Source organism: Elephas maximus, chromosome 16 (genome assembly GCF_024166365.1).
Source record: "Elephas maximus indicus isolate mEleMax1 chromosome 16, mEleMax1 primary haplotype, whole genome shotgun sequence".
NCBI classification, from domain to species: domain Eukaryota; kingdom Metazoa; phylum Chordata; class Mammalia; order Proboscidea; family Elephantidae; genus Elephas; species Elephas maximus.
The window spans coordinates 3850957-3869979 of record NC_064834.1 but is presented as its reverse complement, the minus strand read 5'-3'; the positions used below and the strand labels follow the sequence as shown (position 1 = coordinate 3869979).

At 44.1% G+C, this 19023-nt stretch overlaps 1 protein-coding gene across 5 annotated transcripts in view; it reads right to left on the bottom strand.

The window, feature by feature from the left end:
• LOC126059664 (WASH complex subunit 2-like) overlaps positions 1 to 19023 on the bottom strand; it is a 79051-nt gene that overhangs the window by 43251 nt on the left and 16777 nt on the right. For 3 of the 5 annotated variants that reach the window (XM_049855532.1, XM_049855535.1, XM_049855536.1), the window contains exons 8-18: positions 17997 to 18044; positions 17605 to 17715; positions 16990 to 17080; positions 16338 to 16406; positions 15149 to 15267; positions 13027 to 13084; positions 11370 to 11429; positions 10832 to 10987; positions 8894 to 9015; positions 7183 to 7269; positions 3241 to 3342 (exon numbers count right to left, since the gene is read on the bottom strand). In XM_049855532.1, the coding sequence (XP_049711489.1) occupies positions 3241 to 3342; positions 7183 to 7269; positions 8894 to 9015; positions 10832 to 10987; positions 11370 to 11429; positions 13027 to 13084; positions 15149 to 15267; positions 16338 to 16406; positions 16990 to 17080; positions 17605 to 17715; positions 17997 to 18044 (1023 nt within the window). The remainder of the gene's footprint in view (positions 1 to 3240; positions 3343 to 7182; positions 7270 to 8893; positions 9016 to 10831; positions 10988 to 11369; positions 11430 to 13026; positions 13085 to 15148; positions 15268 to 16337; positions 16407 to 16989; positions 17081 to 17604; positions 17716 to 17996; positions 18045 to 19023) is intronic. The other 2 variants (XM_049855533.1, XM_049855534.1) reach the window with 2 other exon arrangements.

The window sequence follows — 19023 nt, the reverse complement described above, 5'->3', positions numbered from 1 at the left end:
ATTTCACTTTAAAGTCTATTTTTGTCAGAAATTAATATTGCTACCCCTGCTCTTTTTTGACTGTTGTTTGCTTGATATATTTTTTCTATACTCTGAGTTTTAGTTTGTTTGTGTCTCTAAATCTAAGATGTGTCTCTTGTAGGCACCATATAGACGGATTGTGTTTTTTTATCCATTCTGCCACTGTCTGTCTCTTTATTGGTGCATTTAGTCCATTTACATTCAGCGTAATTATGGATAGGTGTAAGTTTAGTAGTGTCATTTTGATGTCTTTTTTTGTGTATCGTTGAGAGTTTCTTTTTCCCACCTAATTTTTTGTGCTGAGTAGTTTATCTGTAGATATTGTCTTTTCCTCTCATTTGTTTTTGTTGATTTTGTTTCTGCTGAGTCTCTATTTTTGTCTCGTGTTTTTGTTTAATGAGCAGGATAGTTAGTCTCCTTTTTGGTTACCTTAATATTTACCCGTTTTTCTAAATTTTAACGTAACTTTTATTTTTTTATATTGCCTCATCTTCCTCTCCATATGAAAGATCTATGACTACATTTCTTAGTGCCTCTTTTTTGTTTTAATGTTGTTTTCTTTTACATAACAACATCTGTTTCCCTGTTGTAAGCATTGTTTTATCTTGATTTATTTTTGTGATTTCCCTGTCTGGGTTGACATCTGATTGCTCTGCCCAGGATTCTAGTCTTGGGTTGATACTTGATATTATTGATTTTCTGACCAAAGAACTCCGTTTAGTATTTCTTGTAGTTTTGGTTTGGTTTTTATGAATTCCCTAAACTTCTGTTTATCTGGAAATGTCCCAATTTTGCCTTCATATCTGAGAGACAGTTTTGCTGGATGTATGATTCTTGGCTGGCAATTTTTTTCCATCAATGCTTTGCATAAGTCATCCCATTGCCTTCTCGTCTGCATGGTTTCTCCCAAGTAGTCCGAACTTATTCTTATCAACTCTCCTTTGCAGGTGACTTTTCCTTCATCACTAGCTGCTCTTAAAATTCTCCCTCTATCTTTGGTTTTGGTAAGTTTGATTATGTCTTGTTGCGTTTCTTTTCACATCTACCTCATGTGGAGTCTGATAAGCATCTTGGATAGATATCTTCTCATCTTTCACAACATCAGGGAAGTTTTCTGCCAACAAATCTTCAACAATTCTCTGTGTGTTTTCCGTTATCCCTCCCTGTTCTGGTATTCCAATCACTAGTAGGTTATTTCCCTTGATAGAGTTCCACATGATTCTTAAGATTTCTTCATTTCTTTAAATTCTTTTATCTGATTTTTTTCAAATATATGGGTGCCATGTGCTTTATCTTCAACCTCACCAATTCTGCCTTTCACTTACTCAATTCAAGCTCCTCTTTCTATTGAATTGTCTAATTCTGTAATTTTATTGTTAATCTTCTCAATTTTTGATTGTTATCCCTCTATGGATTCTTCCAGCTTATTAAATTTTTCATTATGTTCCTGAATAACCTTTTTAACTTCTTCAACTGCTTTATCTGTGTGCTCCTTGGCTTGTTCTGCATATTGCCTGATCTCCTTCCTGATGTCTTGAAGGATTCTGTATATTAATCTTTTGTAATCTGCATCTGGTAATGCCAGGAAGGTACTTTCATCTGGACGATCCCTTCTTTTTTTTTTTTTTTTGGAGAGCTTGTTAATTTGATCATGGTCTGTTTCTTTATGGAATTTGATATTGACTGTTGTCTCCAAGCCATCTGTAAGTTATTGCATTAGTTTATTTTATGTTTACTTACTATATCCTAGCTTCTTACTTTGTTTTCTTTTGATATGCCCAAGTGGGTTGTTTGAGTGAGCTAGCTTATTTTTCACCTTTTGAAGCACTGATGTCCTGTCACTAGATAGATAGAGCCGTTATCAGGTATTTCAGTCTAGGAGTCCATTCGCTTTTCTTGTACCGATTCAGCTCATGTGTCCAGGTAGCTGGGTATCACGTCTCTGGTACAGGATCTGTCCTACAGTCTTATAGGGGCAGGGGAGATGGGTGTAGGTATCGGTATCTGCTTGCAGCAGGGGGTCACGCTCTGACCAAGACGGGGGCTGAGATTCATCCCCCGCATTTCTGAGGAAACCACAACCCTCTTCTGTAGCACATAAAGGTGGGTGGGTTCTACAGATGGACCTTGGACACCGAACGTTTTTGGTTGTAAGGACTGGGAGGTACCAGTTTTCCCTGGACCCCTGTCGCGGGTGGCTGGGTGACCTAAGTGGAACCACCAATCCTCAGGCCCCTGATGTGGGTAGGTGAGGACCCTGTTTAATAGGCAAAGTGACGTCAAAGATCAAACACCCACCTCTCCACCACACAGTTGCAGTCTGCCAACAAGGGCCTCTTCTCCTGAAACAGGCCCACACATGTCCATGCAGGGGGAAAGCTACTCAAAGCCCACAGACTATTTATGCCTGGACAGGAGCTGCTTCTGTCCTGTGCCTCCCCCGGTTAGTAGAGCTGGCAAATTACGTTTTCCTCCAACTGAGAATTTATTCCTTTTCCAAGGCTGGGAGGATGGCTCTAGGCACTCAACCGGGCCTATTTCAGGCTCAAGGAAATCAACAGCCACTGAAGCTGGCTTGGAGTAGAGGGCGTGGGGTGATAAAATACACACAAGTACTTAGCTTTTGCAATAGCACCGTTCTTCTCTGGTTCTGGAGGTGTGAGTAGGCTGTGAGGCTGGCTGCTTCTCCCTGAGGAAACTGCAGCTGAACCCTAGTACGGACCCGCCCAGCCGCTCCCAGGAATGGTGCCTAAGGGCTCCCGCTTCTGAACCATCTTTTCCTCCCCATGCCGCTGAATACCTTTTCTAACTTGGCCTTTGATGTTCAGGGCTCTTAGCTTGTCATAAATATAATCATTTCACTTGTTTTTTTGGGTCTTTGTGGTAAAAGGGCTCGCTGGAAGCATCTGACTATTCTGCCATCTTGACCCCGCCTCTGCGATGTATTTCTTAAATGCAGATTTTTTAAATGAAATCTATAAAGCCTTCCAATAAGAACTGAGTCAAGAATCTAATGTTCTCCCCATTGTATATCTAAGAAAAGAAAGGAGACTTTGAAATAAATGCAGAAACATTTGCATGATATAAGCCCCCGATGGTGTAGCTGCTTCCCTATTCACCTTTCCCTGGCGAACAAGCCTCTGGATGTAAAGCGAAATCAACAAGAGTTTTCTACTAACCTAAAAATTAGTTAACTAATGCTTTAATGACAATGTTTACCTCTTCATCTTCATCATCGAAAAGCGAGACTGAGGTGGGGAGTTTGCTGGGCAGGAGAGATGCACCTTTTGACTTACTTGCATTTTGAGAAGAAAACAAGTCCTGTTGGATGGAAATTAAGGTTGCTGGTTAACATGATATACAGTTTTGTTTTCTTTTTAATATAATTTTATTTTTTGTTGTTGAGAATATTCACAGCAAAATATACACCAACCCACGTTTCTTCATGTACCATTTAGTAACACTGATTATATTTGAGTTGTGTAACCATTCTCACCCTCTGTTTCTGGAATTATTCCTCACCCATTAACATAAATTCACTGCCCCCTAAGGTTCCTATCAAATCTTTTGAGTTGTTGTTGTCAATTTGATCCCATATAGATAGTTCTTAAAAGAACATAATGTTCAAGGCAGACTTTTTTTACAAGTTAAGCTAAACTCTGTTCGGTTTTAAGACTTCCAGGGACATTTCTGGTTTGTTTAAAGATTATCTCAGAGCAATAGTTTTAGAGGTTTGCCTAACCTTCACAGAAGTCTGGAGTCCATAAGAATGTGAGTCTGGAGTCCATAAGAATGTGAAATTCTGTTCTACTTTTCCCCCCTTTGATCAGAATTCTCCTACGGACTCTTTGATCAGAAAGGATATACACAGTTTTAAAAATATGAGTTCAATATAAGGCACTAAAGACTTGAACATGATGGCTGCCTTAGGTACCGATCTATTTTGATCTCTTTGGTGACTACACAGAGAGTGAGCTGGCTAGTAAGAGTCCCTAAAGAAACACGAAGGACCAACGTCTGATGGATAAGAAGGACCCACGCTGGAACTCCGGGTGGCCTCAGGAACCCAGAGGTTTCTATACTACAACTTGAATTACTTTGCTGTTTTTGTTAGATGCTATCAAGTCAGTTCTGACTCACAGTGATCCCATGTACTAGAGAACAAAACACTGCCCAGTCCTGTGCCATCCTCACAGTTGTTGCTATGCTTGAGCCCATTGTTGTAGCCCCTGAGCCAATCCATCTCGTTGAGGGTCTTCCTCTTTTTCACTGACCCTCTAACTTTACCAAGCATAATGTCCTTCTCTAAGAACTGGTCCCTCCTGATAACATGTCCAAAGTAGGAAATTTTCCAAATCGATGCCCTATCATGGTAAAAAAACAAGAATGACCTCCTTTTTCTATCCAAAGAATAGGAGAGACTGGATGATTCTATTATAATGGAAACAAAGGCCAATTCCCAAATTCCTCCAACCTTTATGACACCGTTTTATTTAGTAACCCCTTTTCTCCTTCTATGAGACTACGATTACTGTATCTTTAAATAAATAAAAATTAAACTTTTATTCTAAAATTTCTGCTATTCAACTTGAACTTCAGCTACGGGATAAATCAAACCAGGGAATAGATCCTGAAGACATTTTCAAAATGCCAAGGAGCGTCAGCCTGTACTGCAAAGGGAGCTCTGCTGGTTGAGCTGTAAGAGCGTCAACGTAAACTAGGACAACTACCCACTTGGGAGGGGAAACCAGAAGCTACAAGAGCCAGAGATTTAGAAAGGCCAAAACATATTTCCCAAGACTTCTTCGAATAATTGTTTTTATTACGGGATCCTTAGATACTTAAGTACTCCTCAATACGGATTAATTAGTTCCTTACTGAGAAGCATGCTCATTCCGGACCCCCGATTCTTGCTGGTGCTCCCTGCTGCCCCCAGGGTTTGTTTAGAAAGGTCCATGTCCCCCCTGCATTGTACACACTGGCAAGATTCCATTTAAAGAAAGGACTCTGCAGCTTTAAAAAAACAAAACTAAGACAAAGAAAAAAGCAAATTTCAGCACCACGGTTTTGGACCCTTAACTGATACCTTTCTTAACGTTGAAAACTAAGACATTTCCGTTATCTCAAACACGTCCCCTAAAAGATACTCCCAAAATGACTTCACATGGCAGGCTTTGGCTCCACACTTGAGATACAGAGGCAAAAGTCTGGAATCAGCCCTTTTGGTCCACAGCTTTATCTCCTAGACTACACGGTTTTGCTTCTCCTTGCCTGCATATCCTGACGGCATCTGATAAAAACATTCTGTCTATGACGCACAGGAGGTTAATCCTTTGATGGTGGTTTTAAAACATGTCCAGAAATAAGCTCTTTTATACCCCTAGAATTAATAAATGGAGTCTATGCCCCCTTCCCTTGACCCTGAGAGGGCCTCTGTGACTACCTCCACTTCCAGAATGGGCAAGAAGTGACATCGTATGACCTCCAAGGCCAGGTAAAGAAGCGATACAGCATCCGCTCAGCTCTCCAAGTCTCCCTTTGGAGCTCTGGGACACCAGGTAAGAAGTCCCACTTTCCTGAAGCCGCCATGCTGAGGCCCCATGGAAACAGAGATGCCACACAGGCCCCAGTGTCTACGTCTTTCCAGCCCAGGCACCAGGCACATGTGGAGATGATTCTCACCCTGCCGCCTTCAGACAGAAACCCCATGAGAGACCCGAAGTCAGAACTGCCTAGATAGGCCCAGTCAACCTCCAGGACCATAAGAAATAATGTTTCATAAGCCACTAAATTTGGGGGTGACTTGTTCCACATCAACAGATAGCTGGAACACCTCTTACATCACTGAAATTGCTCACATTCGGTTTCTTCACGCAGCCGCCAGCTATCTGACAGCTTACCACCTGCCGCACACTAGTCCAGGTGTGAAAGACACAGGCAGGGAACAAACGTCTTCACCCCGGCGGAGCTTATTCTAACTGGGAATGGAGAAAATAACCACCGCCTGAGTAAACAGTATCGTAGGTGATAAGCACTGTGGTGAAAACTGAACTGAGGAGGGGATAAGGAGTTCAGTGTGGTGTGCAGGGTCTTCAGGGGGCCCTGCAGGGACTGGAAGACGGGAAGATGCAAACCCTACAGATTCTATAAAGTGTTCAAGGCCGGGGGAAGAGCCATGCAAGGGTCCAGGCGGAGTGTGCCTGGTGTGCTTCAGGGACAATGGTGAGCCAGTGTGGCTGCTACAAGGCGACCAGGTGACACAGGAGGACGGCAGCAGTGTGTGACCAACATGCCATGCTCGTGCGATAGGAGTCTGGCTTAAGCATTCTGTGTTAGTTCCTGTCTTCTCTACACCAGCTTTGCAATGCAATCTAGGTCTCAGAGCTTTCCCTTATGTTAGGGATAATCCCTCTACTTCCAAATGTTGTATGTTCATCCTGGCTATTACAAACTCTAATGAGACTTAAACCAGGGCCCACAATCTCTTGAAATTATAAGCAAATTTTGGTATGTCCACAGATTTTTCGGAGGAGGGCATTTATTACTTCCCATGACATCTCACAGGTCTCCAATCCCCTAAAACACTAGCCAGAAAAAAAAGCAAGGCTTCTGAGAGTTGGCGCTGACCTGCCTGAAAGGGCTGAAGCGGTCTAAACACCAGTGCCAGCCACAAACTGTTCTCGGGCCACAGCTAGACCAAGGGAAAGGTCTTTTACCTTGTGCCAGAATACAAAGGCCACATCACTGGGCACATTCCCTAGTAAGACTGTCCGTGAAGGAGCAGCACGTTGACTTCCACTCTGGTTCGAGAGCCTCACTGCGTCGTGGGCCAACAAACAGCTCACAGCCTGGAGCAGCACCGTTTCCCCATGAGAACCACAGTCCCTTCAACAGTCTCTCAAGGATGTTTCCTGTGCAAAACATAACCCTGAGGTGAGAGTATTTTCCCCCAGGAGACACACTGGGTTCAAACCCAAGAGTGGAAAGTGCTGCATCTACACTGATTTCTAAAGACTATGTTCTCAAAAAATGATTTTCAAAGAAACAACTGAAGTACTTAATATGAAGCCTTGTATCTCACTGAGAAAACCCTGATTCAGAAATCGTTTCTAATGCTTCATTTATGGGCTGACACCCAAAACTGAAAAACACATTCCATACCTCAGTATCCTCCTCATCTGAAAATACGCTCTTCTGAGTCTTTGTTTCTGACACAAGCTTGAGATGTTTGCTGGAAGGCAGGGTAACCTTTGTTGAAAAAACAGTGAGAGTCAAGAAATGAGACATCTGGAAATGAGGGTTTCTCAATCATCCATTCAGAAAATTCAGGGTTATTTTACTAGGATAAGACACCATACCGTGAGCTGGGGGAACAGAGATGCCATGGACCCTGGATGTGTGTAAAACCAACACAAAGGAGACTGATCAGGAGAGACAATAGAAAAACTGGTAAGTCAGGAAAGGGGGAAGACAGCTCCTTGAGAAAGTATGACCTGTGCCTGAGACCAGGCCTGGGCACAGGGAGATGGTAGAAGCAAGGACATTCCAAACAGAGGGAACTGTGTAAGAAAAGAAGAAAGAGCAGAGGGCAACAATGGAGGATCGGGGAGCAGTACAGACTGGCTGCATTATACAGTGCTCAGGGAGGGTGTGTACAGCTCTAGGCAGAGCAGAAAGAAAGACAGGAGCCAGCCGGTTCTGAGTTGGGACTTCATGAGATCAGCGACAGGTCAGGATTTCATAGCAAGGACATGACAAACTTTAGGAAGAGGAGGCAGCAAGCTGTGCAGATGGCAGAGGAAGGGGCAGCAGCCAGAGCACTTACAGCCTGATGGGGACACATCCCATTGGCCAAACACAGGACAACTTCAGCATCAAAAAGAATAGTGATGGTAAGGGGTTATAATACAAGGACTTAAAAACCCAGGACCCTACGTGACACTAAGGGAAGTGGGGAGGAGAAAAGCTCTTGTATCAGAGATCACTTCTCAGTGACAAAGGAGACCAGGGTAGCCTTCCAAGGGAACAATACAGCGGACACTCCTTTAACTAAGGGCTCAAACTCAGCATCTCCACCAGTGGCACAGGGACACACCATCCCTCTGAGGCAATGAGACAGGCAGTGCACGGTCTTGCCTAGGGGTATTCTTGCCGGAAGTGTTGAATGGGAACATAATCATAGGAAATAACCAGGCAAACGCAGTGTGTGAGACATTCTATGGGATGGCCGGCCTGCCACGAAAAGGAAAGGAAAGACGTGGGGCATTACTGCAGATGAAAAGGAGACTGCAGAGGCAGGCCAGGGCCATGTGTGACCACTGCCTGGATCCTGGGCTTCTTTTAAAGAAAAAAGGCTATAAAGGACATTTGGGGGCAGATGAGGAAATTGGAGTATGACCACATATGAGATGATTTTAAATCAATACTATGCTCCTTGCGTGTGATTTTAAAAAGACATTTTGGGCACAACTGCAATAATCTGAATATGGACTAGATATCAGATTCTACTATGGATTTACTGTTAATCTCTCAGCGTGATAACAGAATTTTGATTACGTGGGAGGTCTTTAAGAGCTGCTTGATGAAATATTTAGGGGTGAAACATCACAATGACTACAGCTTAATTTCAAACAGTTTAGAAAAAATACACTTAGAAGGTTCAAACAGATGTAACGCTTCGCAAAATATCACCTGTTGAATCTGAGCGGTAGTTATTTGGGTGTTTGTTATATACTGCTCTTTCAACTTTCAGTATATATGACGTTTTTCACAATAAATTTTAAAGGAAACAATGCTTCCCTCTGGGTTGCAGATAAACTGGCATGATAACCCAAGTTCACATTCCTACGTTCCATCTTCCCCTCCTGCTCACCTTCTTTTCTGCTCTTGTTTTATTTCCACCTGTGTGATTCGCAGCAGTTTCCGGTAAGGCTGCTTTTTCCTTAAACAGATCTTCTTCATCATCGAAGATAGCAGCAGTAGATTTGACCTTGTCTTTAAAAAGATACCACAACACAAAGTTATACTAAGGTCACAAACCTTCTGACAAAATTCACAGATTAAAAATTCTTCACTCCTAAAGAATAAACAAAGAAGTAATATTATTTCCTGCTTAGTTATGAAAAGCATTAAATGGAACTACACTGCTTACCAGCCCCCGACAACAACAGCAACAGTCTCCCTTGGAGTTTTTCCAAGAGCATGACAGCAGCTCGGATGAAATACAGGACAGACAGTGCAGCCATCTGGCCGACACACTTATCCGAGCCGGATTAACCTACTGCTTAGAATAGCCTGGACTCGCTTAACTGGTAGAGACCTACAGAGAGAAAGGTAACATTGAAGAGAGGCACCAAGTCCGTCACTCGAGGAACGTCTCTGAGAACTGAGGGTTGACATTTCCTTTTCAAAGTCAGATTATACAGAAGCATATAAAAGCAAACACTGAAATCTCTCCTCACCTCCATCCCCCTGCCCAAACCAGACAAGCCTTAGTAACAATCTGGTACAGATGCTTCCAACTCCCCCAGAGGATATTCTAAGGCACCAACTTTACTTATTCACAAGTAAGGAACTACAGCATAATTTGAACAATGCACCTTACAGTTTGCTGTTTTTGATTAATGTACCTTGGATATCCTCCCATACCAACACATATAGACCTTACATTCTTTTTACCATGGACCACAGTCACCCTCTGATCACTATTTGAGTAGTTTCCAACCTGTCCTGGCAATAAGCCCATCTGCAGTGAACAAGGCACATAGCATTGAAACAAGGGCACCGACTCATGAACGTCCCCAGAGAACAGCAGTTGTCAAAGTGGCATCAATTCACCTGCGACTCTAAGCCAGTCCTCAGCGATATCCACGGTACAAATTCTTCGGCCGTGACTACCTTTACTTTCTCGTCATTCTAGTCTGCACAGGTCTGAGTGTATTCTGTATCAGCTTGCATTCCTTCTGAAACACCTGGCCTTCTATCCTTACTTTCTACACCTACCACTAAAAAGGAGAAGAAATGCAGGTAGCCTGCTTCTAAATAAATTCTGGTTGCATCTATTCCTTATGAGAAAAAGGTCTTTCTTCAAGTTTCTGAAAACCAAGCACCGCAGGGATCTACTCCCCTCTTCCGCAAAGGCGCCCAGTGACTCTCAGTCACCCTAACGCTCACTTCTCCAAGCCTGAGCTACAGGCCAGCAGCCTCCGCAGCGCCTGGGGACTGGTCAGGTATGCAGACTCTCAGGCCCCACCCCAGATTCGTGTGCAGACTCAACTACGCATCACGGGACAGTGACTGAAAGGAATGACCTCACGAACACGCTGACTTAACTTTGAGGAGAGAAAAAGGAAGAGTGTCCAGGTGGCCACACAGCAGAAAACCCTGCCATATGAGAAAAAGCCAAGGACACCTGGACCATCAGGCAGAGAGAAGAGAAACTGAGAACAGAACAGCTAGCATGTAACGCTCTGCTCGTATAACTTACTAATGACTGCTGAAGTACACGTAGGTAACAAGTCCTCTGTAATTCCAAAGGTCAGAATGAAACTCCTGAGCAGAAATTCTAAGAGAACTGATTTCAGTTTTCTAACAGGAAGATTATCCTAGTAATTAGTTTCCAAAGCAGGAAAGATCGGTTCTTAAAATAAGAAACCTCCACATGACAGGGCTGCTTGAGTGGGGACTCTGGCAGACCCCACTTAAGCAGTCCTGTCGCATGGAAGACAGGACCAGAGGAGCTTTATGCCTTTTTTCGGGTCAATGTTCTTTTTCTGGCTAAATCCTCAAAAACAGAGGCTGGACCAGGTACCTGTTCGGGAAGGTTTACTGCAGGACACTGCAAAGAAGTCGTCATCTTCATCGTCGTCATCAAAGAGGCCAGCAGGAGCCGGGATGTGTGGGCTTTTCCCTGCAGGGGGCTCCTTCAGGGATGGAGCAGAGGAGGCACCAAACACATCAGTGTCCCCTGCGGATGGAGAAGCAGGACAGCCACAGCTGTGAGCCAGTGTGGGCTCCTCAGGGAAAATAAAAGCAGCACCTCCCAAAAACTTTTAGTTTCAGTTCCCCACAAAGCACATTCTCAGGGTCCCATCAGCTCCGCCCCTTACTGTTACAGAAAGGAGCACAATGGACAATCATCTGGCCATTCCAACACAGAAAATCCAAGGCCAGTGATTTCTAAAAGAACATGAGCTAACATCAGTGACCAAGTTATTGCCCTAAGCTTTTTGATGTGCCCTCTGAAGCAACCAGACACCTCCTAAGCCGGTCCTTAGAAAACAACAATTTTAAGAACGACAAAATACTTACGTAGTTTCTAGAAAAATAACCCCGAGCTAAAAACATACCTAAAAATACAGAGACAGCTCCTGCCGGGATTTTCTTCCTGGGTTTGGAGGATGAAGGCGCTAAAGTGGGGAGAAAGAAAGGCATAAGCATTTCACAAAGAAATGACTTTCCTTAGTAAGCCCACCTTCCTGAAATACATGTGATAAAATACATAGCTAATAGAAGATCTCGTAAATTAATTTTTCCCAAACAAGACACTTAAAATTCCAGACTGCTTTCTTTTCTATCGCTGTCATGACTCCTTTTCTTCTGAGTAAGACAGTCTGAGATGTGAACCCACGGAAGATCGCTCTGACTCTGGCCAAACAGCAGGGGCTGAGTAGGGAAGGCTAAGAAAGAGTACAGAACACACACAGGGGAGGCAGCAGCAGAACCATCAGGGCGCCTGAAATAGTTCTAACTCCGCTCATTCCACTTTGATAAGAATAAATAGAAAAGAACTGGAAAAAATTCGAGACGTTATGAAAACCTGAAGACACTAACAGCAAAGAGGGAAACGAGGCCAGTTACCACCGACAAGACGCCAAGCCGTGGAAAGCAGAAACGGCCAGCCGAGTCTGCAGGAGCATTGCAAGCATAAGTGGTCCAGACCCTGAAGGTGTGTGGCCCGGGGACACTGAGCCACTTAGTGACAAATTCCCAATTCCCAACAACCACCACAAACCTAATGGATAAATTACAGGCCTAATGCTAATGGATAAATTACAGGCCTAATGGAATAAAATCTCCAGGGATATTGAGTGAGAGTGAGAGAGTGAGAGAGAGAGAGAGAGTGTGTGTGTGTGTGTGTGTGTGTCTCTCTCTCTCTCTCGCACAGATGCTTTTAGTACATATCCAGGGTAATGTGTTACAGACATCCAGTGTTATATGTTACCGGCAGTGTTGTGGACTGTCCCCCCAAAAAGAGATTTGAAGTCCTAACCCCGTACCTATGAACGTGACCTTGTTTGGAAATAGGGGATTTGTTTGTTTTCAGTTAAGTTAAAGGAGGTCATACCAGGGTAGGGTGCATCCTAACCGTAGTCCCTTCTGAGTGGTGTCTTACAAAAGGGGAGAGGAGACACGGAGACAGAATCACAGATGGGGCAGACAGACACCACATGCAGATACGTCTACAAGCAGCAAAGGGTGCCACAAACTGCCAGAGCCCACTGGGAACTTGGAAAGGGGCGTGGAAAAGTTCCTCTCTCAAAGCCATCAGGAGGAACTGACACAGCTGAGAACCTGACTGGGATGTCTAGCCTCCAGAACTGTGAGAAAATAAATCTCTGTTCTTTAAAGCCACCTGCTCCACGGCACTTGTTATGGCAGACCCAGATTGGGGAGCTACCAATCGCCACTTTACGTGCAGAATTTTAGAAATATCTGTTTGAATTAAACTTGATTGATTTCAAAGTATCCTCAATGCTACTATTAGTATGCATTTTCTGTCAGGCTTTTTATCAATTCTTAACTAACAAAGCGGCAAAATTATGATGTGGTTTTACAGATGGCACTTTTTATTTTTTCCAAAACATGAATTAATGAAAATGAGCTACCTTTAACTAGATCAAGGAAAAAAACAAACAACTTCAAGGGTTCCACCTCTTAATGGGAAAGAAACAGTTTGGAAAAGGTGCTGACCAAACGGCAGAATCAGCCCCAATCCATACTCACCTTCCCGAACAGAGGCTGGGGCTTCCCGGTCCTTCGGGGCTTCCTTGAAGAGGTCGCTCTGTTAGAACAAGGTATACCACACAGAGTTCAAAAGAGCAAGGGAAGTGTAGCTGCATTTGGGGAGTTCTAAAGAGAAGCAGGTACCTGTGACGTTTAAAGCTACCTATTTACTGTTTTGGAAACCCTGATGACGTAGTAGTTAAAGTGCTACAGCTGCTAACCAAGAGGTCGGCAGTTCAAGTACGCCAGGCGCTCCTTGGAAACTCTATGGGGCAGTTCTACTCTGTCCTACAGGGTCACTATGAGCCAGAATCGACTCAACGGCAATGGTTTTTTTTGGTTATTTACTCTTTTGGAGCCCTGGTGGTGCGGCAGTTTAAGTGTTTGGCTGTTAACCAAAAGGCCTTCAGTTTGAACCCACCAGGCGCCCCTGGAAACCCCTATTGGGGCAGTTCTACTCTCCTACAGGGTTACTATGAGTCAGAGTCAACTCAACGGCACAGGATCATTCACTGTTCTGCCGGAAAACCAGTCAGTTCCTAGATCAAGGCCATGGCACAGTTAAACCCTCAGTCAGTTCCTACATCAAGGCCATGGCACAGTTAAACCCTCAGTCAGTTCCTAGATCGAGGCCATGGCACAGTTAAACCCTCAGTCAGTTCCTAGATCAAGGCCATGGCACAGTTAAACCCTCAGTCAGTTCCTAGATCAAGGCCATGGCACAGTTAAACCCTCAGTCAGTTCCTAGATCAAGGCCATGGCACAGTTAAACCCTCAGTCAGTTCCTACATCAAGGCCATGGCACAGTTAAACCCTCAGTCAGTTCCTAGATGAAGGCCATGGCACAGTTAAACCCTCAGTCAGTTCCTACATCAAGGCCATGGCACAGTTAAATCCTCACTCAGTTCCTAGATCAAGGCCATGGCACAGTCAAACCCTCAGTCAGTTCCTAGATGAAGGCCATGGCACAGTTAAACCCTCAGTCAGTTCCTACATCAAGGCCATGGCACAGTTAAACCCTCAGTCAGTTCCTAGATGAAGGCCATGGCACAGTTAAACCCTCAGTCAGTTCCTACATCAAGGCCATGGCACAGTTAAATCCTCACTCAGTTCCTAGATCAAGGCCATGGCACAGTCAAACCCTCAGTCAGTTCCTAGATGAAGGCCATGGCACAGTTAAACCCTCAGTCAGTTCCTACATCAAGGCCATGGCACAGTTAAACCCTCAGTCAGTTCCTAGATGAAGGCCATGGCACAGTTAAACCCTCAGTCAGTTCCTACATCAAGGCCATGGCACAGTTAAACCCTCAGTCAGTTCCTAGATGAAGGCCATGGCACAGTTAAACCCTCAGTCAGTTCCTAGATGAAGGCCATGGCACAGTTAAACCCTCAGTCAGTTCCTACATCAAGGCCATGGCACAGTTAAACCCTCAGTCAGTTCCTAGATCAAGGCCATGGCACAGTTAAACCCTCAGTCAGTTCCTACATCAAGGCCATGGCATAGTTAAACCCTCAGTCAGTTCCTAGATGAAGGCCATGGCACAGTTAAACCCTCAGTCAGTTCCCAGATGAAGGCCATGGCACAGTTAAACTCTCAGTCAGTTCCTAGATCAAGGCCATGGCACAGTTAAACCTTCAGTCAGTTCCCAGATCAAGGCCATGGCACAGTTAAACCCTCAGTCAGTTCCTAGATCAAGGCCATGGCATAGTTAAACCCTCAGACAGTTGAAGACCACCCAGGATATAATCCAGGCGGAAGAGAAAAGGTAAGAAGCTGTCTCCTGACCAAGTAAATTATTAACAGTTTCACACCCTCTCCACCTAACAAGGACATCAGGATACAGTATTTTTCTCTCACTTTGTAATTCTTAATTCAGAATGTCCCAAAATATGACACTAAAAGCAACTTCCAACTAAGAAACCACATTTTTCCCACCAAAAGAAAAAAGCGTAGTTCTTTGTGGACCCAGGACACCGCATCACTAGAGAGCAGCAACGAGGACACAGCCGTGGGGAGCGCCACAGACGACACAGCCGTGGGGAGCGCCACAGAGGACACAGCCGTGGGGAGCGTCACTGAGGACACAGCCATGGGGAGTATCACTGATGACTACTGACTCACTTCATCCTCCTCATCGTCAAAAAGTCCTTTCCCTCCACTGAACAGACCACCTCTGGAGCCAAAAGGCGAGAAGTCTTCATCAGTCAGCTTGGGTGGTGCAAATAAGGTGTCTTCTTCATCTAGAGAAACAGAAAACAACGTGTCACAGATAGGATGAAAGATAAGTTTGGAACCCAAATTCCAGGTTTAGCCTCTACATCTTCTCCAGAAGTGACACACAGTTTATTTAACCACATTTACCAACAAATGCTAAAGGGCATCCTGCTGATTTCAAACAAAACCCATTAAAAGACCCACTGATTCCCTCAAAAGGCTCTGTGGATTCCCACCCGCAAGTCTGTAAACGTCCTGAGCAAGGTGAATGCTTCAGGCAACCCTCCACACCTAGATTTCTTTCTTTTGAATCAAGTTAAAGCATTGAATTGTGACATTTAAGACACATCTTACCAAGAATTAAAAGGAAAGAAGGAGAAACTGAACAGACAGATCTTCAAATTGACACAGCCACGAGCGGGAATATAGAGAATGTTCCTAGCTTAATAGCGACAGTGGTGGTTCGGTGGTAGAATTCTCGCCTTCCATACGGGAGACCCAAGTTCGATTCCCAGCCACTGCATCTCGCGCACAGCCACCCCTCGTCTGATAGTGAAGGCTGACTTGTTGCTATGACGCAGAACAGGTTTCGGCAGAGGTTCCAGGCTAAGACAGACTAGGAAAAGGCCTCCAATCTACCTCCAAAAATTAGCCAGTGAAACCGTATGGATCACAACGGTCCGATCCACAGCCCTTCATGGGGATGGCACAGGACTGAGCAGCAGTTAGGCCCACCGTACGTGGGATTGCCATGAGCAAGGGGCCAACTCAACAGCAGCTAACAGCAACAACTAGCTTCATATGAAAGGACCTGATATACTTTATTGGAAAAATATTCTAGAGATCCCTAGATAACTTCCACAGAATTCTAGAAAGACAGGTAATGGCCTCTAAAAAAAACTGAGACATTTAAATCTTTACGGGCATTTTTTACTCCACACCCACTCCCCTCTCTGCTCCCCTAAAGCCTTCTCTTAGATGCTTTAGAAAAAGCCAAGGGAGACTGACCTCCTTTCTCAACATCCACAGAATCACATGAGCAACATTCCTGCATCAGGAGGCTCCTAAAACAACAGCTCTGAGGGAGAAGGCCTACCGTCTGAGGGCGCTCTCCTTTCATTCGCTTTCAGTGTCTTCCGAGGTTTTACGTCCCCTGAGGATAAAGCTAAAAGATATTTCACAGCTTTAAACTGCGCCTCAGTCCACCCCAGTAGACACCTACTGATGCTTCACTCCTGAGCTGAGAACAAGACGTTCACCTTGTTTCAGCTCCACGCAGCACGGTACCCCTAGCAGGCCCTCAAAGTGCCTCTTCCCAGGCAGCGGGCTTCACCTTACACACCAGGGTCACATGCACAGCAGGACTGTACTTGCTGAGACAGTTATTTCTTCCACCTCGACAGGTGACTAGAACATACTGTACAATTTTTTTTTAATTTGAAATATAAGACACAACTGAATATTAAGCCAGTAGTTCTTTATCTGGAGTTCATGGTATACCTCTGGGGTATCCATCAATCCCCCTGAAAATACCTGTTACTACATACGTATATGTGCATTTTTCTTTGGGGTTACAGTATTCTGGTACCAACAGGAGTATGTAAACCAAAAAAAACAGAGTGCTACTTTAAGCCTCTCTTGTGCCTTTGTCACTGAAAAGGGTAACATGCCCTCAGTGACACCCAGGACAGGGTCCCATCCTCTCACTCCACACTCCCCTCATAAACCCTTCCCTGGGACTGACTTACTTGTTGTTTGGCCCCCGTCTACTGGACCGGTGGTATCCCCTTTGATCCGAGCTGCCAGCTCATCAGCAAATGACGTAGGTCTGCTTCTTTTCTACAGGCAGAAGTCAAAGAATCATTGTTTTGGTAACATACACAACAGCCCACTTTACTTTTGGACACCTAACAAAATCATGGAAAAAATAGCAAAGACACTGACCTGAGGAGAAAATAGGATTTAAAAATAGGATTTAATTAAGTGAATTGTATGAATCCCTTGAGAAACAGGACTCATAAAACGTTCCTGCAAAAGGGAGATGCTCTCCATTTCGTTCTAATGCCTGAATAATTAGATTAGAAAACTACTTGGCATGAAGTGCTTCGGGGGTCTGGTGGGGGGAGAAAAGACCATTAGGACCTTAAAACTTCTGGAACTGAATATATTCTGAATGACCTCAGCGGTGAAACTGCAATATGTATAAGAAAATTTGGGAAGCTCATCACTATTTTCAAAAGTATAAATGAAATTACAAATCCGACGCTGGGCAAGAATAACACAAATATCAACGACCATTAGAGGGATGAGCCCTAGGTACTATTTCTAAACCCTGCCCAACAGCAGCAAACAGTCTTTCTTACAGGTCTAGTGTTTTGTTCAATGTCCTCGATATCCTCCTCCTCCTTCTCGGAGTCAGCAAAAAGGTCACAGCCATCATCCTCCTCTCCTTCCTCACTCATGTGTGCTGGGTGCTGTAGTACAAAACCACCAGATCAGACTATTAGACAGCCATCAAGCTGAAAAACAGATCCTGTAATTAGCCTTTAGGCTCCTCCAAAAAGTTAACAGCTCTTTAAAACAGTAATAATACAAATAGCAGCAAAGTTACAAAGCAGTAATTATGCTAGAATAAATACACAAGATTTTTTTCAATTCAAGAATGTAACAACAAAATATTAAATATTTAAAATGCCCATCACCAGAGATTTAAATAAATTTAAAAAATTAAGTCACTTCAATACATGAACCTTACCCGGTTTTGATCATTGTCACTATGGTTGGCAAAGTCTTCATCTGACTGCTTTGAGGGGGGAAAAAAGGCTTTGTGAGCACAGAACTACTTCAGATCTAAGTCTCGGGGTCACACCGTTGTCTCTGGTGAGCACAAAACTACTTCAGATCTAAGTCTCAGGGGCACACCGTTGTCTCTGGTGAGCACAGAACTACTTCAGATCTAAGTCTCGGGGGCACACCGTTGTCTCTGGTGAGCACAAAACTACTTCAGATCTAAGTCTCTGGGGCACACCGTTGTCTCTGGTGAGCACAGAACTACTTCAGATCTAAGTCTCGGGGGCACACCGTTGTCTCTGGTGAGCACAGAACTACTTCAGATCTAAGTCTCTGGGGCACACCGTTGTCTCTGGTGAGCACAGAACTACTTCAGATCTAAGTCTCGGAGGCACACTGTTGTCTCTGTCCAGTTGAGGAAAAGCTTGATATGGATTACTGGTCATCTGACGTACCAAGGTGCAGATTAGGAGGGTAGCTGGCCATATCACTAAGGTTTGTTCAGGTTAACACGTAACATGTAAATTTTGTGGTTCATTTAAATATCTGCACTATCAACTTGGACCTGTGGATTTAAAGTAGCAGGTACATATTTAATTAACTAAGTTATCCAAAGTTGGTTGGTGATAGTTTACATTTTGTACTTGACACAGAGTTGCTATAAGTTGGAGTCAACTCGATGGCAGTGGGCGGTGGGTTACCTGACTTTCTAGGATCCCTCTAAGTAGAAAAACTACTTCTCCAGGGAAATCCAACAGTATTTGTTATCAGCAATTAGGAAAACAGCTGCACTGATGGCTAAAAAAAGAGATTCTTCTAATGACCATCTGTCACAACAAGTTATTTAGGAAAAGCTTCTTTCCTACTGATGAGTTTTTTGCTTAGAGGGCCAGGGAGATAAGGGCGGGGGGAGGGGGAAGCTACAGAGAAGGGAAGGGACGCAAAGAGAAGAGCATTCCTTCCACACTGCCTCCTGCAAGAAACCCCATGCT